The sequence below is a fragment of the Spodoptera frugiperda genome, chromosome 14 (genome assembly GCF_023101765.2).
Source record: "Spodoptera frugiperda isolate SF20-4 chromosome 14, AGI-APGP_CSIRO_Sfru_2.0, whole genome shotgun sequence".
Taxonomy (NCBI): domain Eukaryota; kingdom Metazoa; phylum Arthropoda; class Insecta; order Lepidoptera; family Noctuidae; genus Spodoptera; species Spodoptera frugiperda.
In genome coordinates this window covers 2,644,458-2,667,818 of record NC_064225.1, presented here as the reverse complement: position 1 = coordinate 2,667,818, position 23,361 = coordinate 2,644,458, and the positions used below count along the sequence as shown (strand labels likewise).

Sequence of the window (23,361 nt, the reverse complement as noted above, 5' to 3'; positions counted from 1 at the left end):
CACAAATTAATTTCAAATGCAACAAATCAATGTTCGATATATTTTTTTTATCAACAGATTAAACTGTTATGCAAACTGATAAAGTATTACGGACCGGCATTAATATAGATAATTCCAATAGATTAGATAGTTTCGTCAATATTTTTAGTTCAGTTGCAAACGTTGTTAGTGATACACATAAAATGGCTAAAAAAGCTAAAAAGAAAGAAGGAGAAGTGGCTAAAGATAGGAAAGAAAATAAAGTTAAAAAAGTAGATGTGAAAGAAAGTAATAGTGTTTTGACTGTAAGTTGAACAAGTAATTATTATTATTACATTTTTAGTAAACAATCGTGAGAAAATAAATTTTAAACTGACATAGTCACTATTACTATCATTAGAACTTAAAACGGGATATTTCCGTATTTGTTTTATTTATAAAATATTAAAAACATCGATGATTACTTACTTATTACACAAATCAAATAATTTGAATAATTTGTTTCTAGAAATTACTTTCCAAAACATCAATCAAAATTCTTATCTGTTTTCTTAATAGTTAAATGAGATTGATAAAATATTGATTTAAGTAGCTTATCTTACGGCATTTAACCAAAATAATGATAACTATACCACAATAAAATGCTTTGTTAAAACATATACAAAAAATGGAATAGGGTAGCAAACGAGCAGATGGGTTACCTGATGGTAAGCGATCTACGCCATCCATGGACACCCGCAACACCAGAGTAGTCACGCCCTTTTACGCTACGCTCTTTTCTTGAAGGTTTGAAGTTTATATTGTTCCAGGTCATATATGTATAACAAACATTCTTCCAAATTGATTCTATCAATAGGCAATTTTACCTCTAACTATGAATTTCTTTTTCAGCTAGCAACCTTCGTGTCACTAGTAGCATTTGCAGTACTATGTGCGATTGCATATAATGTATATGCAGATGTAGTGTATGTCCCAGAAATGCCTACATTTGACTTGAATAAATCCTGGGGGCCCAATACTACGCAACCTGAAGATACATCTATTAGACCTTATCGTATTGTTTTTAGTGATTCCGTAAGTATTATATGTTAGCGATATATACAAAAACCGGGGATAGTCACAATTGTAGTATTGTTATGATAAAAGTATTGTCAAACAAGTCAAAGACTGCCTCGAGTGGTGGCAAGTTCGACCGCCGGACAAGGGGTCTCGGGTTCGATTCGGGCAAAGTATTGCTGGGATTTTTTAAAAAATTCTCAGTATGGAGTCTGGAATTGTGTCCCGTATACGGCAATAGGATCACCCTCTATTCCATGGGACTTATAACACAAATGGTGAAAAGTGGGTGTACATTATATGGCAGCATTACGTGCCGTAATGTGCCTACCCCTTTGGGGATAAAAGGCATAAAACATTGAGTTGAATACATACTATCATTCTTAATTTGTTTGCAGATGAATTTAGAAATACGATGGCTCTTTGAGATGTATAGAAGACGCGAGATGCAGGAGAGTTTTAACGACACGGCATGGACATATGGAGTCCACTCAGATGCTTTCGACAAACTATTCGACTACTGGATCTTTCGCTACGATTTTGCGCAAAGAGAGAAATTTTTGAACCAATTCGAACAATATAGGACTAAGATTCAAGGGTTGGATATTCATTATATCCATGTGAAGCCTAAAGTGGAAGTCAATGTTAAGGTAAGGCATTTTAAGCAATTTTTTATGGTATAAGCCGGTAAACGAGCAGACGGGTCACCTGATGGTAAGCAATCGCCGCCGCCCATGGACACCCAAAACAATAGAGGCGTTACAAGTGCGTTGCCGGTCTTATAGTGGTAGGAATTTAAAGGTTGTTGGAGAATCAGGGATTGGGGAGGAGAGTAAATAAGCCTCGGGTAACTCACTCACATAACGAAACGAAACACAAGCGTTGTTTCACGTCGGTTGTCAGTTTCACATTTTATTTTTGTTGTTTTGAGTTGGGCTGTAGATTATTTTTTTTTTTAAACTTCATTGTATATACACTGTGATTAATTTACTCTCACTTTTCACTACAGTAATAATATAAACTTTATTTCAAACTAACATTCTTATAGAAATTCCCATTTCTACTACACAGAGGAAATTGATCCACCCAAACTTGAAAGCGCTAATGCCTAATAAGAAAAATATAATCACATTCCCCATCCACATAAAACCCAATTCAATTTCGAATCTAGGATTACGTTATGATCCAGTACTTACGCTGACTGTACAGTCCGCACATTTATTTGTTATTTGGTTCAATAAATAAATATTGATTCAATAATGTTAGTAACCATTGTTTAGCTAGTCGTTGCAAAAGATATGATTCTTTATTAAAAACTATTATAATAGATGACTAATTTTTATTTTAATATTCGTCCTGTAGAATATTTTAAAATATTAGACACGTATTTTTTTTTCAATAGCACGCGCGCGTATATTTCTAAAATGCCTACTAGTCTTCCGAAAACGCGGGCGCCTTGCTGCTAACAGCTGATCATGCGTAAACAGGCGTGAGCGAAATTTTTTTGTTTTGTTATTGTGATAATAACAAAACTAATGAGTATACAAAAAAAGTTTCTTTGGGAAAGTTGTTTATAATCATGAGTACAATCACGTGTTTAAATATCGTTCACTAATTACCAGTCACCCTATATTTCATTATTTGATGGCACGTAAGTAATAACTGTTTACCTGCGTACAAAATAACCGTGCAGACTGTACGAAAACGTTCGGATTTTTTGAAGATAGTATCCGCGTACTCTCAGCTCAATGAGAGGAATTTGATAGGTAACGATTTTAGCCGCTGCAATCGAACGCTCCGACATGCCATCTAGTTGAATTGGAACAGCTAAAAGCGATTACATGTGTCGCTAGCTAACTGGAAAATATCGGCGATTGAGAACGCAGAAAGATGTGTGTTTTGGTCTATATTTTGTGTGGATAGATGATGTTTGCTGAGACTAGTTTTTAATTGACTTTTTTATTCATTTTTTAACTACTACTGTCTTGATGATGGCTGGCCTTAATCTGAACTAGAATAGGCGATTGGTTAGTTTATTAATTACATAAAGGTAATTGCAAGGAATGGTTAATCAAATTGCATTCTGGGTGATTGCCATGTCATGTAATGTCTTGGGTTTAATTGCTAGATAGCGGATAATATAATTGAGGTTTACCTACAAGATGGTTGATCCAATTAAAAAACTATCATAAAAGGGCGAAAATCATCCAAAGTCTTCTCCCGCCTTGGACGAAGCGAGAGGGAGTGTCAAAGTCTTGTTGACTAAAAACCACCCCGTTCCTACTCCTGTTTTTCGAGCCGGAGTCCCGGTAAACCCGTTATGTAGTCTGCAGCTCCGGGTCAGGCATGAGCTCTACTCTCCATGGGTGGTGGTCTGATGGCTCTTTGAGGCGCGCCGCACGCACTGGTATGGTTCTGGTCGGGCGGCACGCTACCCTTGCTCGCGCGTCCGCAGACCCGCACTTAAGGTGGCCGGAGTGTCTCTCGCGACGGTTGGGAGCATTTTTAAGTTAAAGATATAATTATTGTTTTATTTTATGCAGGTTCTACCTCTCCTGCTCTTGCATGGATGGCCTGGGTCAATCAGAGAGTTCTACGAAGTGATTCCATTGTTGACCACTGAGCGACCGGGATACAACTTTGTTTTTGAAGTCATTGTTCCTAGCTTGCCTGGATTTGGGTTTTCACAGGTAAAAGAATTGCTTCATAAGTTGTGAATTAGCAGAATTTAATCACACTATTACTATTATCAATGTGAAAGTTTGTTTGTGTGGATGCTTGTTCGTCAATCACGCTGACACACATAATCCAGTATGCGTAAATTAAATATATTTTTTAGCTTTTTTATGGCAACCGAGTCTCAAATTCAAAATTGTAATGAATTTTGTATATTGAATTGTCATTCTATTGACAGTATTTTTTTACACTAGGATTTTCTCCTGTGTCGTGGGTGCGTTTACAAACATACAAGTTCACATACAAACATGACACCCAGACCCGAAACAACAATTTGTGGACCACACAAATAACTGCTCCTTGCGGGAATCGAACCCGCTACATGTTGCCCAGCCACCGCGCCAATCATATAATAATTACAGCTACTAAACTTATTAGTTTAAATATAACACTGCCAATCCTCATTAACCTGTCCCCTTTGACTTATTAACCAAATACCTTTCTTCCATATAATTCCCAGCATCCTTTTCAATTTATTTCCGTATTTTTCTAAGAACAACTCAAAGTTTTCGGGTCAATTATCTTACAAGAACCTTTATTTTCAGGCTCCAGTCCGTCCGGGTTTGTCTCCGCATCAAATAGCAATTATAATGAGGAACTTGATGCAAAGACTTGGTCACAAACAGTATTATGTCCAAGGTGGAAACATTGGCCACTTAATTGGATCCCATATGGCCACGATATTCCCTAAAGAAGTTGTTGGCTTTCACACAAACTTCCCTGTTAACTTTTCGAAGTATGCACAATGGGTTTGGGTGTTGGGCAGTATTTGGCCAACGTTGGTCGCCAATGAGTATGTGGATCGAATGTATCCTTTGGACAAGAAAGTGAACTTTTATTTGGAAGAGATTGGGTTCCTGCATCTGCAAGGGACTAAGCCGGATACGATTGGTGAGATTTTCTCTATTTCGGATATTGCCTTGTATTCACTTGCATCAGTTTGTCGACTGTAGTGGTTGTGCTACAATTTTATTAGTGGCTTATGATAAAAGCGGCGAAATGTAGTACTGTCTTTGTAGCGAAAAAAATGTTGTATTCTCTTTATAATGTTGACAATTTCTATTCATTGTTTATTTATTTACTTAATAAGGGTATCCACTATCCAACTAGGAATACACATGGAAAACACGAATAACAATACAGTAAAGTGGAAATTATGTGCTTCATCAAATATAGGAGACGACATCATGCAAAAAACTCAAAAATATACATAAAATAATGTATTCAAATAATCTATAAAAGCTAATCCCAAAGTTAAATAAAAATTTAACTAAAAACAAAACATAAAGTGAGAAGTACGGCAAATATGGCATCAAATAAAAATAAATAAAATTAATCGATCAAAAATCATCAGCCTAAAAACAACCTTTTTCTACTATCACAGAATTTTAACTAGCACTACCAAACTTATCCAGTTTTAGAATCAGGATTTAAAACAAAATCTGCTAGCGACGTTTTAGTGCCGCCATTCTAAATGTCCAGACAAAGACTATAAAGTTTAAGAGTGTATAATGAAAAGGGAGATCGCGAAAAATGTTCGAAATGAGAGAGAATTAAACGGCTTATTGTTCTCGGCTGAAGTAGACGCTATAAATTCATCGGGAGTGTGTTCTGAATTGACTATTGTGTTGGTATTAGATTGTTTTCAGGGTATTTCTCTTTTGTTTTACAGTTTTTGTCAGGTTTTCGCTTAGTAAAAGTTGTTCAGGTTTAGTATAGAAAACTATAAGTGATGACTCAAAAATTTCATCGATTTGACATAGTACGACAATAAGCAAACCGTCAGTTCAGTTTTTAGTGAAACATGAACTATATGGGTCTTAAATTTTGCTAGCGTAAAGAAAAGGAAACAGAAAAGAAAGTACATGGTGCATACGTTTCAATGTGGACACTATCTGACGGGTAGTGCGTCGTCGCATTACAGATTTGTACGTTGCGTTAGCGCATCGGAAATGTTCACGTGATGTGGTCTCGCTTTAAAACCATAAATCTATTTGTTATGCCCTTTTTTAATACTATCTTGTGTTACTCTACTTATATTATCACACACAGAACATAAACAACGAGACACGTAAACGCCTATAATTCTATGCTAATGCTAAGAATTGAAAAAATAAAAGTTGATGTACGTATAATATACTACTACAACAACTTTTGTCTACATTGTTTCAGGAATTGCTCTCCAAGATTCACCAGCAGGTCTTGCTAGCTACATCCTCGATAGAATGATGATCTTCACCGACCCAGCCAACAAGCTCGACCCTGACGGTGGCATGAAGAAGTACTACACCTACGACCAACTCCTGGACAATATCATGCTGTACTGGGTCTCTGGGAGTATCACGACTTCTATGAGGATCTATAAGGAGATTTTTGAAGACAGTGCTATGGAGAAAATGATTGAACTGTGAGTATTCGAATGTCGAGTAACAAATATTAAATCGTTTCTCCTTTTTTTGAGGGGGTAAATCATCCAATGACTTCTCCTGCCTTGGGCCAGGCGAGAGGGAGTGTCAGACTCTTACTGACTAAAAACTACCCCGTTCCTATTCCTGCTTTTCGACCTGGTAAAACCGCTAGGTAATCTGCAGCCCTACTGGACCCCGTCTGTGGTGGTCTGATGGCACCATGAACTCGCGCGGAACGCGACGCGCCGTATGTATAGGTCTGGTCCGCAGACCCACACTTGCGGTGTCCTTCGGGTGGTCCTTGCAGTGATGACATTCGGGCGTTTCCTCCCGCCCAAGCCAAAACAGGAACCTCCCGTGTCCGATAAGCACCTGCGTCAGGCGGTAGGTGAGGATTCCGAGGCGTCTTTAAAGTCACTCCTCAAAGAGGGGACTTGAGTTGCAATGATAGCTGTAATGATAGCAAGCCCAAAATGGTTTATGCTTGCAACCATGCCCAAAAACTCAACGCTACACCGTCATCATAGTGAGTAGAACATAACACCCTAATCCTAACTTATTAGGGAATCTGACTATCTAGAACGTAGAACGATATTATGACCGGAGTCATAATTGCAAAATTTGCAAATTATACACTAACGTTACTATTCGTCCGTGCCTACTGCCTACTGAGTACTGACAGTGATGTGGGTTTACACATGACAGATGTTGTTTTGTCTTTGTGTTGTTTCATATGTTATTTGAAGCTGTTCCTATATGTATACATATTATGAGTAAGAATTTTAGTTTTGTTTGAATTTAAAGGGTTTTGAGAAAACGTTATACTGGTGTAAACGGAATGCTCCCGAATAACGCTACATTTATTTTTTGTTTTTATAATTTTAACACGTTCAGTGCCCATGACGCGTATCTGCTATAGCTATAGTTTGAGTGTTATTCATGTAACATCAGCCTTAACACTGAGAACGCCATGGTGGTCACCGGTGATCGACGTTAGCGGAGGATTTGCCATCAACAGTTTGCTATTGGCAGTAAAAGACTTAAGCGGTTGATTACAACTATTAGTACATAATATAAACATGACTTCACGGTTGGTGCGATGGCTGGGCTCTGGGCTCAATGTTCAGATTGGCCGGCTCGAATAAACCAACCAATCACAGTACCGAACGCGCTCTCGTTTCGATTACTTTAAACGTAAAGCAAACTCGTAGGTACTAAGTGTATTGAACTGTCATCCGGAGCTGCGGACAACGCGGTGCTCCGCCTCAAAGCTGGAGAAGGAACAGGATGGTATTATTCTGTTAGTAAGAGTCTGACACTCCCTATCGCCTCACCCAAGGCGAGAGAAGTCATTGGACGATTTTCCCCCTTCAAAAAATGGTATTGAACACTGTTGAAACTGCAATTAATAAGTAGGAGGGCTTTACAAGAAAATGACTGTTGAAAACGCCTATTTCTTCTGTTCCAGAATTCCAACTACAGTGCCTACATGGGGAGCTCGTTTCAAGAACGACCTGGCTTACACTCCAGACTTCCTACTAAAATGGAAGTACCCCAACTTGTTAGGAACTTCGAATTACAACGTAGGAGGGCATTTAGCTGCCTTCGAGAGGCCGAAAGAGTTTAGCGAGAGCGTTTTCCAAGCAGCCAAAGCATTTTTGGCATTCTCAAAATAAAATATTTGTTTTTTAATTTTGTTGTTTCGTTTTTCAATTTTACTTTTGTCAAAAGAAATATTGTAAGAATACCTATTATATTGAGTAAGTATTTACAAGGTATTACTCACATCTGGTCAGTAGGTACTTTTTAAAGTTAAGTCTGTGAGTGAGTTACTATCACTAGTACTACTACTAGTATCAAACAAAGTCGCTTTCTCTGTTCCTATGTCGTTTTGTAAGCTTAAATCTTTAAAACTACGCAACGGATTTAGATGCGGTTCTTTTAATAGATAGAGTGATTCAATAGGAAGGTTTATATTTACTATACATGCATAATATATCACCATAGCATCCATGCGAAGCTGGGGCGGGTCGCTAGTAGTTGAATAAAAGAGGCATTACATAACACTATTTTCTTCAATTGAAATAAAAATTACAAGTCACATTAATCACAATACACAAACAAAGTCTTTAACAAAAGATATAAAACAAACCTAACTCTATCTCCAATTTCCATTATCGAATTAAAACGACAAATCAAATAAGAATTATCAACGGCAACGTTAGCAAAATAAAAACATAAAAAACATGGAAAATCCTTACGAGAAATTGACAAAGCGAAATCAAATTGCATTCGTTCTAAAAACAAACGACGAATAAGACAATCGAAATTTAAAAATTCGCGCGCACAACACCGTGTTTCTAAAAGGAGAACAGAGTAAAAACTTTTGTGCAAAAAAAAAATAGAAATGAATATACCAAGGATTATGGAGGATAAGGAGTCTTATGTTATAGTTTTAATTTTTATTAAAACTTAGTCAAAATTTTACTTTTTGGCTTGTTCTAATATGGTGTACCTACTGCTAAAAAGTGCCATTTACATAATTTAGGCTTTTTATGTAATTCTGTGATCGAGTTTAGAAACTATCACTGATAAATAGCTTTAGGTAAAAAAAATATTATCATGAAGAAATGATTAATTCAAAGTTATCAAACTACTAGGGAGTGGAATTCTTTCTCGGAGTCTGTGTTTCCTGATGGGTATAACCTGGGTGTCTTCAAATCCCGAGTGAATAGTTCGCGCATCAGATAATTGATGACGAGATAGCGGCCAAACGTCGACCCATCAAATGTAAAAACGTCTGAATTTAGTGCTCGGTGTATAGCAATAGGCCCGCACTATTTTATGTCATGTGATAGTAGTATCTCACGACATAAAGTTATGACATGACATCTGATGCCAAGTGGTCGAGGAACAAAAGATCTGACATATACAATACTTTTTCATACATAGCCTACTCCTAATCTCTATACTCCATTTTATAAACTTTTTCACACAAAAAAAAAGAAACAGGCACAGGCGAAGTTGCGGACGGACGGCGGGACGCGAGTAATTCGATTTAGCGACGCTGACTCGATTGAAAACGATTACAGCGAACATCGAGTTGAAAGTTGTTTATTATTTTGCTTTGCGTTGTACCGAATTCGATGATTGAAGTGTAATGAGGTTATGTTCGAGTTATATTCGCGAGATGCGTCTTTGTTTTTGTTCCTGTCGCGTCTGATTTGCAATATTGGACTCAATCAAAATGTTGTTGAGTATAGAATCCTAGTACCAATGTACTATTTTTTTTTTTTTTTTTGAGGGTGACAAGCTTCCAATGACTTCTCTCACCATGGCTGACGCATGAGGGAGTTTCAGAATTACCTAGTGGATTACCGGGGCCCCAGCTTGAAACGCAGGAGTTAGAAAGGGGTGGTTTTTAGTCAGTAAGAGTCTGACACTCCCTCTCGCCTCGCCCAAGGCGAGAGAAGATATTTAATGATTTTCCCCCTCAAAAAAAGTCATATGTATCTTATCGCTGCTATCACCACTAGGTTAAGACGGTGCAATATACAATGCACTGAGTACATTAAAACTCAATTTTTCACCATCAATTTCTTTTTAAGGGGAAAATCATCCAATGACTTCTTCTGGCTTAGATGAACCGAAAGGGAGACTCCCTTTCGGTTCATCTATTTACTAATAAACACCCCATACCTACTCCTACTTTTCAAGCCGGAGCCCCGGTAAACCCGCTAGGTAGTCCGTTTCGGATTCCCTACCACAAAAAAAGTAATTTCATACACCAAGAAATAGGATTTCAAATAAAAATATAAATTCTAAGGCAGCTGAAAAGTTTTTGTAAAAGAAAATGAATAAAAAAAAAAGGAAATTATCCGACTATCTGCGGTACGAGTTTTCAGGACAAGTTTGTGCGGTTACAACTTTTTCAGCGACTAGTTGTAACTTCGGCTACTGAAAGCGCTGGCTGTATACAGTACTGGGAACTTGTTTACTATTTAACATAGTAGTTATATTGACTGCTTCGTTGGTCGAGTGGTACGCAAGTACGACTGCCAGACAAGGGGTCTCGGGTTAGGTAAAGGTGGTAAATAGTACAATGTTCATCCACTTTTCTCTATTTGTGTTACAATTCCCATGTAATAGGGGGTGAGCCTATTGCCATATACATACATACATAATAATCATGCCTTTAATCCCCGAAGGGGTAGGCAGAGGTGCACATTATGGCACGTAATGCCACTGTGTACACCCACTTTTCATACTTTATGTTGTAAGTCCCATGTAATAGGGGTGAGCCTATTGCCATATACCGGGCACATTTCCGGACTCCGTGCTACTACTGAGACATTTTCGAAAAACCGAAAAAAGAATCCCACCGAAGGCATTCGCACTTGCGACCACTCAACCAATAGGCAGCATAAAAGAAATCATAGATCTATATACTTCGATGCCCGTGCATATAAAGTCAATTTTATGCACTAGTTTTCAAAAGCTAACCTCATAAACTCCTAAACACACAAACATCAATCTGTAATCATCACAAACAATGATTACACTGGACTGTAGCACATTTACAATTCAAAAATAGCCCACCACCGCCCTCTAGCGTTCCGAATGCAAAACAATACGCATAGGGCTGTTACAAAGAGAATTAATGTGTGTGCACAACAACGCATAGTGCACGCTTTGAGGTCATGATGGCTGCGCGAAACGTGATTAATATTTTGTTTATTTTTGGTATTGTTATAATATGTGAGGTTCTGCGATCTAGCCAGGAAATACATTCGATGAATCAAAGATTAAAAATGGAGTAGACGGAATTTTGGACAATAGTGTAATCAGGGCCAACTAACTATGCCTGGTACCTGCAGCACCAGAAAAATAACGAGAGCGATGCTGGTCTTTTAGGGGTAGACGTCAAATAATGGTTCGTTAAATGCTCTATGGCATTCCCTACCAGTTAACCTTAGGGTTCAAAGAGGAAGTCTTGCTAAAATAGTTAATTAGTTACTCCCTATCCTCTAGTAAAACGGCATTGGAAAAAATAAGTCAGGTTTTCTTTCCTGACGCTATTACTCCAGAATACATGAACCGATTTTCACGGTTTTGCATTCGTTGGAAAGGTCTCGAGCTTCGTGAGGTTTATAGCGAAGAAAATTCAAAAAAAAAATTAAGAAATCAGGGAAAATCATTGGTGGCGAAACGGAGTTCGCCGGGTTTGCTAGTTTTCATTAAAATTTTAAAACGCAGTCAACCCTAAGCACGACTCATTTGTTTTACAAATACTTCGAGACAAGACTCGCTTCTATCGTGTTGAAAATAATAAGAAGTTCTTTTTGTAATCGATTGATCATCTATTTTTTCTTGTTTCTTTACAAGAGCAGATTGTGGCTAAAGTAAGTATTGGTAGAAGTAGTCTGGATTGAGCTGAGCTTATTGTTGGGTAAACTGGAGGACTTTTTGTCTTTAAAAATAATGCTTAAAGACTTACTTATACTGTTATTGTAAGGGTGGTTTTACAGTATATTTTTTCCATGGTCTTTTTGATACAGAGGACGTTATGGATGCTCTTCCATCAGATGAGTGCTGTGTACCTATGCTACGAAGATGTAATGGAAAATATGTGACCATTTCCATTGATACTTAACTATGTAGCTGTGCGAATAAGATGTGCTATGAAGATGCACCGCCGCAAAATAAAATTTAAAATTCTATCCTCTTTACACGAACAACAATTAATGGTATAATTTATGGTTTTATATCGATCAATTCTTTCTTTTATTTAAATATATCACTCATAATATTGCCCGTGTCTGTGATCCCCAGTGTTGATTGCAAATAGCCAACTTACCGTTTCAAACTATTTTCACATAAAGTAACATTAAGTAACAAATCACTTATGTTTATTCTTACTTCGAGCAAAGCCATGGCAAGCAGTTAGTAAGAACAATAATGGTTGGGCATCGCTTACAGAACCGCCAGCGGCCACATAAATTTAAAAACAAACCTAGCTCTTTATAAAATGGCACTGTAATCCGTCTGCGCCGCGGTCTGTAGCTGTTATAATTTCACACGGATTTTTTGTGAATGGATATGGCTGAATAAGAAATAACTGTATAACAGCGTGTGGGAAAGAAAATAAGTCTTAAGTGCGTAAGAGCCATGTTTAAGTGTGGGAGAACCATGATTCGGCACAAAAAAGTTCCGTCATAATCGGTTCAGTAATTTCAGAGATTAGCCGGAAGAAACTGGTAGACAGTCAAAAAAGTAAAAAGAAATTATTTGGCGAATGTATGTTCATATGCATGTCATAAAAAATGTTATTTCAATAATACAAAGACATACAATTTTATTTATTAGTCTGGATATAGTCTAGATATTTAATGAATAACCAAAATTCTACGAAGAAATCGCAACAGAATCATTTTCTAAGCACTACTTGACTTAGCAAATTCAGATTCAAATTAATTTATTTGCAAGAAATACATATTTTACTAGCGTGCCTTATCCAAGTTATTATATTCCACGGTATACAGTCTTCTTTCGCCCAAGCCTCGTTGAAAAATGAATAAGAATTAATTCGGGAAAATTAAAATTCTTTAACAGTCCCCTACTTTTTGGGGATTATGCCCTGCCTTAAGGTTGGGTATACACAGGAGGAATTCTTTCTTAGGTCGAATATTAAAGTTAGATATATTGCTTTCCACACAATCCTAGTACTATTAAATTTTTTTGGTTAGGTTATCTTACTATATTATTTGTTTCTTACATGACTTTAACAGTTATTTTTGAGGGAGTAAATCATCCAATGTCTTCTCCCACCTAGGGCGAGGCGAGAGGGAGTGTCAGACTCTTACTGACTAAAAACCACCCCGTTCCTTCTCCTGCTCTTCGCGCCAAAGCTCCATTAAACCAGCAGACGGATCACCTGATGGTAAGCAATCACCACCGCCCATGGACATGCGAGACACCAAAGGCATTACAAGGGCGTTGTCGGCTTTTGGGGGCTAGGAATTTAAGAATTTTGTGTATTTAATTTTCAAAAGTAGACAGTCAAGTATTGATTATTAAAACCTCCCATCATCTCATACTATCATCATCAGCCTATAAGCGGCCACCACTGTTCATTTAACTCGTATAAAGTCACATTGGCATTTGCCGTTGGTAGGTTTTGAACCAACATCCTCATGCATTAAACAAGAAGCGGGCGTCTTAAACCACCGGGCTACCACAACATTCCATACTAACACATACCTAAATGAACAGTACACAAAACCCTACCAATTTCCCTGGAAACAAGTTTTCCGTCAATAAATTCGCAGTTCCTGAGTTAATTCGTCACCCAATGTGTTCCCGGCTTAATGAAGAGCAAATTCTATTTATACACAGGTCGGGTGATTGGGAGGCTTTGTTACCGTCGCCTGTGGTTGCGAAGTACTCCCAAGAGTTCAGGATTGAGAAATTAACAAACGATAATGCGGGTGTGAGGGAAAACGACTTGAGAATTTGTTATGGGGTTTTATAAAGTATTGATTTTAAGATTGAATTGACAATAGTACATGTTGTAGATTGGTAAAAAGTTAAGAATTGTTTCATTGTAATTACAATGTTAAATGATTCGCGTAAGGTTGGACTTGCAATGTCATATTTTTTGACATTGTGCAGGAAGTTAATACCTCCATAATTGATACCAAACGAAATGGTTTTATTGGTAGAATAGAGTTCATTACAACCGTTTAACATAAGACATATTTTTTATAATTATATTACTTGTGCATTTGTTAAGAATGAAATGCTTTATATAACTATAACTGACTATAATGAAAGCACGAGTTATAGATGGAGAACTACGAGCATACATAACCGTACTAGCTACACCAATTAATCCAGAACCTCCCATGTAATAGTAGTCATTAAATGAAGCGGTTTCAACTCACTGGATATTGATGTGCGGAGTCAAAACAACTTCAGAGTCGTTCGGTGTCTGCTCATATTAAACCTCTTTTTTCGGAAGTCGGTAAAATATATGTAGCATTGTAGCATGTAGCATATTATTTCTTCTGTATATATACGTATTAAATTTTTATTTACTCTAGGTCTATGTTCAGCAGTGGAGGTCTCTCTTTGTTCGCTGATGATGATGATGATTTTTTTTTTTTTTTTTTTTTTTTTTTTTTTGAGTCTGGGAGTCATGTGTCTTTCTAAACGCACCCAAGACACAGGAGGAACATCTAGTATGAGGCAACGTATTTTTTCTTTTCTTTTATGAAACACGAGCAGACGTATCACCTGATGGTAAGCAATCACCACCGCCCATGGACACTTGAAACACCAGAGGCGTTACAAGTGCGTTGGCGGCTTTTTAGGGGTTAGGAATTTAAGGGTTGTTGTTCGGGAATCGGGGATTGGGAAGATTGGGAAGGGGGAATTGACAACATTTCATATTTTTAACATGCATGTATTATTATGTTATATAAAAGTAAATCGAAAACTAGGGCACCCATATTTTTTCATTTTTCGAAATTATGTACTTTTCATTCATGATTTCGAGTTTGAAATTCAGTGTATTCTAAAAAGACGTAAGTGCCAAATTACGGTAGAATGGCGATAATACCTTTGCCTCACTTAGATCTGTAAAAAAACCTAGTAGATGTCAAATGTACTGTCACTGACAGCTTGTCCAGTGTTGCCAATTTAGTGGAATTTCCACTAGATCTGGTGGTTTAGATATGTGTTTCAGCGGGAAAATATTGGTTTTAGTGGCTAGTGGATATTTTAGTGGACTAGATTGTTTCAGTTAGTGGTAAGTTACAAATTAACCACTAACACTACTCGTAAAATGCTGTATGATTTCTAGTTAAAAATACTTAATTGATACACTTGTTGGCAAGATAATATTGCCTACTCAGAAGGTAAATATTTTTACGCACAATATTCATATAGAAAACGTCAGTTTATATAAAGAATATTTTAAAATATGGATATTATTATGTAGATTATATTAAGCACAAAAATCTAATAATACAATTAAAATAAAACCCTTTGAAATAATGTGCGTAGTTATTGAAAGAGTAAAGGGGGCCATGAAAATAATATTCATAATCCCTTTTTTTAGATTCTGTGATGATCTTGAGGAGTTCTGGTGGTTTGAGAGGCCGCTAAGATTTAGTGGTTTCTGGTGGTTTTCACGGCCTCATTTGGTGGGCTGGTAAAAATAAAGTTGGCAACACTAAGGTTGTCAAACTCGTTGGTGCGATTGTGTTTGTGTGATTTTAGATTTTGTTATTGTTGTTATAATTATATGATTCCTAGTTGCCGATTGCAGGAACTTGCCGAAAGTTGACTATTTAATGCTATTGCAATATATGCACGAAAATGAATGCTACAATTTTGCAGAAATACGTATTGGTAGTGTTGTTTTTGCAGGCTGGTACAAAACAATATTTTGGATCCTTCATTGGCGTATATGTTTCATTGAAATCCATTTTATTGACGAAATAAAGTCAATCAACAGTTGTGAATAATAACAATAAGCAGTGTGTCGATTCGATAGGAAAATATTGTGTAAAATCAATTTCGATTTCGAATGTAAATAAAAGTTACAGCTTCAATTGACATTAAACATTGACATTTGACACTTGATGTTTTCATCTGAAACCATGATTGCTAAGGCAAAGGTAACGACTGCATTCTGCCGTACCTATGACGTCATCACATGTTTTGTGATTTTAATTATTTTTCTCAGAAATAAAAAATAAAAAAAATATGACATAAATATATTTGAACTCAGGATACGAAAATAAAGAAATGGTATTTTTGTTTCCATGTCGTATCAGTTTTGAAATGTTGTCAATTCGGTAACCTCACTCACACAACGAAACACAACGCAAGAGTTGTTTCACGTCGGTCGTCGGTCGTATTATAGTAACGTAGTAATAACACACAATTTTAGGTACAAAACCCTCTAGATGACATAGCAATTAATCTACAACCAACCACGTAACATTAGTTTGCAGTAGCCATAAAACGAAGCGGTTCCAACTCGGTAGATATTGATGTGCGGAGTCAAAACAACTTCAGAGTCGCTCAGTGTCTGCTCATGAATAATCCGTATAATTCGCAACGCTTAATGACGAGCCGACGTAATTCACCGAGATATAGTCTGGTGTATTACCGTTATGGTTTCCAGATTCGATACTACATACATACATACATAACCTCACGCCTGTCTCCCATGGGGGTAGGTAGAGACAATGGAACGCCAATTGCTACGAATCTTACACACTTCTTTCGCTTCATCAATAGTCATCAGTCTTTTCATGCTCGTCGGCTATAGTCTTTGATTTTATTATTCACACATCAATACGCTTCTAGTGTTTTCAATTGTTCATAGGCGGCGGCGGTTGCTTACCAACAGGTGATCCGTCTGACCGTTTACCGGCTTATAGGTACCATAAAAAACAGCGCATAAGTGGCTACTGCTGACCAAAGGCATTTTCACACATGGAGAAGGTTTGAGCATTAATCACCACCCTTTTCCTCACGATGTTATTCTTCACCATTTGTTAATGATGTCTAAATAATCATAGAAAGTAGATAGGTACATAATATAACTCGGAAAAAATCACATTGGTACTATTGGTAAGTTGGTTTCGAAACCGCACTCTCACGCATAAGAAGCGGATGTCTTTAAAATATAAAAATATCGTCACGCCTTTTATCCCCGAAAGGCTAGGCAATAGTGCTATACAATGTACACACACTTTAAAATTCATGAAATAGTTTACTAAATAGCCACGTTTACGATAATTATGACACGAAATCATACATTTAAAGACTAATTGAGTAGCACACAACCAGTCTGAGGGATTAAAAGACCAGTCAAAAAGGGGGAATCCTGATTTTACTGCGAAATGCAAATTCTGTGTGCATGGCAGGATTTGGCGGTTCATGCCTTTTTTCTCTTTCTTTAGTTGTGGCTGGCTTTACGTCCATGCATTTCTGACGAATGACATTTTTTAGGTGCACATTTTATGATTCTTCGGTTAATCCCTTTTGTTAGGGCTTTGCATTTGATGTTTATTTCATAGAGTTCGATATTTATAAAATTGTTAGATGTGAGAATGAATGAAGGTTTCGTTTTATTGAGAAACTTACTTGGTTAATAGATGCGGATTGTATTCGAGTACCCGCTTAAAATTTTTAGTTTTTATAATTTTCTAATACTTGTTTTATTATTTTAAGGCAGCGACTATACTACTAAACTTACAAATTTATCTGTACTCGTTTTAATATTATAATCAGATATCATATTAACTAAAAGAAAATCCAGAGCTGCGACTACATAGTGGGTTTACCGAGTCTCTGGCTCGAAAAGCAGGAGTAGGTTTTTAGTCAGTAAGAATCTGATACTCCCTCGCCTAGCCCTAGGCGGGAGAGAAGTCATCGGATCTGCGATTTCCCCCTCTCAAGAAAGGGTTATTAAAAAAATGACATGTAGTAATTGAATCTAACCCGCATTGAGCAAGCGTGGTGATTAATGCTCAAACTTCTTCGTAAAATAAGAGGCTTTTGATCAACAGTGGCCACTTATACGCTCTTAAAATCTTTACATCAATAGATGTGAAGATATTTCACCACACCAACCAATTACCAACAACTTTAATCCAAGTATCAAATACACCTACATCACCGAGAAACCATTCCCAGGCATGACACAGCACATTACATATTCGATGTCGTTCAATATTAATGGCAATGCTCCAATATGTAAATTGATTGATAAACGGATATTACAATGTGTACTGTAAGCAACTGACAATAAGGATCACTTTTTAATTTATTCACGAGAAAAATTTTCATGTCGCTGTTATCTATTTTATAGTAGACTAGCATGTACTTTATGATCCGGAGCTGCGGACTACCTAGCGGGTTTACCGGGCTCCGGCTCGAAAAGCAGGAGTAGGAACGGGATGGTTTTTAGTTAGTAAGAGTGTGACACTCCCTCCCGCCTCGCCCAAGGGGGGAGAAGTCTTTGGATGATTTTCCCCCCTCAAAAAAAGCATGTACTTTATGTTTGTGGTTGGAGCCTATGTCCTTCTTTGTAATTCCAACGGCATTGTGTATAAAATTTCAATAAGATTAAAGTGCGGAAGAACCATGATTCGGCTCGACCGGAGTGATACCACGTCCTCACAGAAAATCGACGTGAAACAACACTTGCGTTGTGTGAGTGAGGTTACTGGAGGCCCAATTAACCCCCTTCTCAATCTTCCTAATCCCCGATTCCCCAACAACCCTTGTATTCTTAACCCCAAAACCCCTGGTTCTCAAAAGTGAATAGACAAAGCAATGTATAGGATAGTCATAGACATTCGACCAATTGAGTCAAAGTTTAGAAAAAGTCCATACATATATCAACTTCCATAACTAGTCGATTTGACTACAATTTTGAGGGGTGTTTTCCTTCACCTTTTTTCAGTAGTGTCTAAATAACCTTTCTTAGAAAGTACAAGTACCGTTGGTAGGTTATGAAACCGCATCCTCGTAATCTCTTGCAGCAGAGGTGCAATATAAAAACGCAGATACGTCATGCAATATACCACTCGACATATGTTTCGCTCCTCCACGGTGCATCTTCATGAGGTGTTGACTATAATACATGTATTGTATAAGCGGAATGAAAACTAAAAATCTATTATATTGTTAGTGTAGCATGGATTTCCGCAAAGCAACGCCTCAATTCTATATATATTACAGTACTAAAACCACATTCACAACGGAGCCCTACCCACACAAACTCAAGTCACGTAACATTTCGACCTGTACCTACCACACCCAAGCTTCCCAAAATAGTAGTGCGATGATTACCAGATAGACCGTAACTTAAACCAACAGACCAAGTTTCTGTTGACACTGAACTAAGTTTAACTAATCAGAGCGTCTCTGCGAAGGTAGAGTAAATTAGGCAAGGTTTTGGTAGATAGGAACATGCTGTACAACGTTTTGGTACGTTTTGGAATATCCTGTATGTATATTGTATAATTTTATTATAACTTTCGTGAGATATAGTAAATTAATTATTATGTTATCGGTTTACTCACGTAACTGTGGAGGAAATCGACTATTTTCGCGACAATCGCCGCGTCGTGTGTCGCATAATGCTGCTTATGAGTATGAGCTTCTAGCATGGCTTGAAACTAGTCGTGATCTTCGTCAAAGAGTTGCGCGAGGAAGTCGATAATATAATGATTAATCCTGTATGTTAGAGTTGTTATTGTAGACTGGTTTTGAATTGATTTGTTAGATAAATTTGTTTGATTGAGAGAAAGAGTATTCTGAGGTAGCTTTGAAATGTTAGTACACATTCTATAGCGGCATTACGTACCGTAATGCGCTCCTCTGTCTACCCCTTCAGAGATAAAAGGCGTGACGTCGCACCTAAACTAAACCGAATAGAAATATTGTACCAAAACCGAAAATTTTCACCCAACCGACTATTAAATTCCATCTTCTTTCACAAACCTACGCTACGTTGAAAAGCCTCGGACATTCATACAAAGTATTGAGAATGGATTTAGACATCTGGATTGGAAACCTTTTATCTGGATTGAATAGCAAGACTCTTTATTTGATAACTCTTTTTACTGTCGCCGAAAGAATCCTGGTAGATTCCTCTATAGATACTTTCGTTGATTCGTTTCGAGTGTGGAGTGAGTTTTGTGTGTTTGGTAATGATTTTAATGGAAATTACTTTTAAAAATTATTACTTGTCTTATTTCATACAGTTATACACATTTGATATAGGTTAGGAAAGTGCTGCGTGCTATGGATGGCTTCCCTACTATCGATACATCGCATACTTGAGCTGCGCATCTTTCTCGCACAGTCACTTTGCGACGGCGCATCATAACAGCATATCTTACTCACACAGCTACATAGCTTAGTATCAGTGGAAACTGTCACTTAGTTTCACAGCTTAACTATTACATCTTCGTAGCAACTGGTCATAGCACATCTTTGGTGGAAAAGCACCTTTACTGACATAAAACGACCCCGTTTCTACTCCTACTTTTTGAGCCGGAGCCCTGGTAAACCCGCTAAGCTATGTGTTAATTTAATTCATTATCATTCATTTCATCACCATCAACAACCTGCATCAATTTAATATCAGATCATGAGCGTCTTTTATAAACAACTTTAATACCTAAGACTCAAGACCAAAAATTACAAGAACTAACTTTCACATACTTTGTTCTATGCCTGCCTACGCTTTCCTAGAGCTAAATGCTTGCTTGCTATTCACTTGTAAATCATGTCCTAAACACAGCTTCTTTGAAAGACACGGTAATTAAAATTCCACAACAGAATATGAAGTACTTAAGCAAGAAGTATGTATCTTGGAAAGTTTTGCAAACTTCAAGTTTCAAAGAAACAAGATTGGCTTCTCTGAAAGTCTAGAAATTTGGGACAAGCGACCAAGTTTTGGTTCTATTATACTCGCTAAAGTATATTATCGATACTTTGTGTTCAGTGTCATACTTTACAATGTTTTTTGGGTATAAACCAAAATGTTTTATTCGATGAACTAGGCATTATACAACCGGAGCTGCGGACTACCTAACGGGTTTACCGGGGTTCCGGCTCGAAAAGCAGGAGTAGGAACGGGGTGGTTTTTAGTCAGTAAGAGTCTGACACTCCCTCTCACCTCGTCTAAGGCGGGAGAAGTCATTGGATGATTATCCCCAAAAAAAAGGCATTATACAAACGTATCATTAGAACTTAAAACGGGTTATTTACCACGTTTATTAGTTTTTGCAAGTTTCCGATATTTCGGCACTGTTTCAAGCGCCATGATCTCGGATGAACCGAAATAAAAACTTATATTATACAAACGTACTGTCACGCCTCTTATCCCCGAAGGGGTAGGTAAACCGAAAAAAGCCTAGTTAGGGTACTTTTCCACCAGAAATGTGCTATGCTACGCTGCTGTGGATGCGTCTGGTTTCCACCTATCATATTCTACATTGGTACACATAGCTTAGCTCTGGTGGAAACGGACACAGCTAAGCTATGTTTTTTTTTACCGAACGATGCGTGCTTTTGATTCAGATGCGTGCTCTCAATTATTTGATGAAAAAATTATTGTCACTTTTGTTTATTTAGTAAAGAATGTTTCAAATGTGGGTATTATGTGCACTTCTGTCTACCCAAAAATAAAAAAGATATATAGAATGTTATATGCTATATGTATTTACGTTTTATTATAATCAAACCACATTGGAATGATTTATTAACGCCATAAATCGTGTCCTCCCAAATATCATCGTTAATATCCAATTAAAATCGAAAAATATCGACGAAACGGATATAAATACTCATGAAATTGTGTCATCCATTACCAAAAGCCAGTGTGATTGTGTACATATAGGTATGCAATTAAAAATATAACTTAACAATGTAACATACACATTTATCATTAATTGATTATTTCACGAGAGATATAATACAAAAAAAAAAAAACATAAAAACAGCTTAAACTAGATAAGAATAAATCCAACGACGGATTGAGAATTGATTCCGGTAATGTATTTTTTTTTTATGGAACAAGCCGGTAAACGAGCCGACGGATCACCTGATGGTAAGCAATCGCCGCCGCCCATAGGCACTTGAAACACCAGAGACGTTACAAGTGCGTTGCTAGCTTTTAAAGGGTTGTTGGGGAATCGGGGATTGGGAAGATTGGAAAGGGGGATAATTGGGCCTCCGGTAATCTCCGGCAAGCGTAGTTTCACGTCGGTTTTCTGCGAGGCCGTGGTATCACTCCAGTCGAGCCATTCGAGCCGAAGCATGGCTCTCCCACACTTAAAAAAAACGTATGTAAAACAAAAAGCATTGATCCCAAAAACCAACCATACAGAAGTTACACTTACAACCACTGACTAACAAGACCAAACCAAAAACAAAAACAACATATTCACAGAAAAAAAAGAAATTAAATAAAACAATTCCCAACGCACCACAAAAGCACAAAGATTTAATAAAATAAACAAAATGGGATGGAGCTTCAAAGAATTTAAAAAAACAGACGCGTTAAAGGGTAGCGTACCTAAAGAGATGTACATGAGACTCTGGCCTTGTATATTTGTTGCCACTCTACTTGAATCTCTAATAAACCGTCTAATTAACGAGGTGCATTCATACTGCCGGGTTGGGGTGGCCATCTTAGAAGGGTGTGTCGGGACTGGATTTTTTTTTTTTTTGGGGAAAATCATCCAATTACTTCTCCCGCCTTGGGCGAGGCGAGAGGGAGTGTCAGACTCTTACTGACTAAAAACCACCCCGTTCCTTCTCCTGATTTCGAGCCGGAGCCCCGGTAAACCCGCTAGGTAGTCCGCAGCTCCGGGTCGGGACTGGATGGGGACTGAAAAACAAGATTAGCCGTGTGGTGAAAATGCGTTGCGTTCCGCGCGCTCCTCAAAGAGTCGTCAAACCACCACAGATTGGGCTCAGTAGGGCTGATGCCTGATCCGGAGCTGCGGACTACCTAGCGGGTTTACCGGGGTTCTGGCTCGAAAAGCAGGAGTAGGAATAGGGTGGCTTTTAGTCAGTAAGAGTCTGACATTCCCTCTCGCCCTGTACAAGGCGGGAGAAGTCATTGGATGATTTCCCCCCTTAAAAAAAGCCATGTGGTGATGCCAGAGTAGAAACTTTGTGATCACCCCTGCTCTTTTTGTGCGTGATATAAGAGCCGACTAAAGGACTACATCAACATTTTTTAATTAATAAAATACGTAAATCAATGGCTTATAAGTGGCAACTGCTGGCCATAGGCTTCTTACACAGGTGCTCACATAGAGAAGTTTTGAGCATTATTCACCTCGCTTCAGTTTAATTTATTATTTTAATTTATCCGCACTCAAGTCAAGTATGAACCTTAATAAAATGGACTATCGCGAAAGAAGCGGCTTATTCTTCTACCTACTTTAGCCTTTCTCTCGAATATTTTGAAGACGTATCAAGAAAAATATTTACAGTTGTTCAAGATGACGATTACTCTCATGAAAAAAAAAATAGACAGAAATAAATATCCCAAACATTCTCAAATTTCTAGTCACCCTACAATCCAACCCGAGTGTGCAATTAGCGTGTACTTGTTGACAGATTATGAACGTGC

At 37.6% G+C, this 23,361-nt stretch overlaps 1 protein-coding gene across 1 annotated transcript; it reads left to right on the top strand.

Moving 5' to 3' along the window:
• Positions 1 to 135: 135 nt before the first annotated feature.
• On the top strand, positions 136 to 7,871 carry LOC118279251 (juvenile hormone epoxide hydrolase-like). Its single transcript, XM_035598888.2, has 7 exons — positions 136 to 284; positions 871 to 1,053; positions 1,434 to 1,685; positions 3,579 to 3,725; positions 4,317 to 4,662; positions 5,944 to 6,178; positions 7,648 to 7,871. Exons 1-7 carry the CDS (start codon positions 183 to 185, stop codon positions 7,853 to 7,855), a joined length of 1,473 nt encoding a protein of 490 aa, XP_035454781.2. The 5' UTR covers positions 136 to 182; the 3' UTR covers positions 7,856 to 7,871.
• Positions 7,872 to 23,361: the final 15,490 nt, after the last annotated feature.

Bases quoted from the DNA above. Each gene is read 5' to 3' on its own strand.
- LOC118279251 (XM_035598888.2), top strand. From the start codon at position 183: ATGGCTAAAAAAGCTAAAAAGAAAGAAGGAGAAGTGGCTAAAGATAGG. The intron at 285-870 runs GTAAGTTGAACA...TTTCTTTTTCAG, and splicing joins AAAGTAATAGTGTTTTGACT to CTAGCAACCTTCGTGTCACT. The intron at 1,054-1,433 runs GTAAGTATTATA...ATTTGTTTGCAG, and splicing joins GTATTGTTTTTAGTGATTCC to ATGAATTTAGAAATACGATG.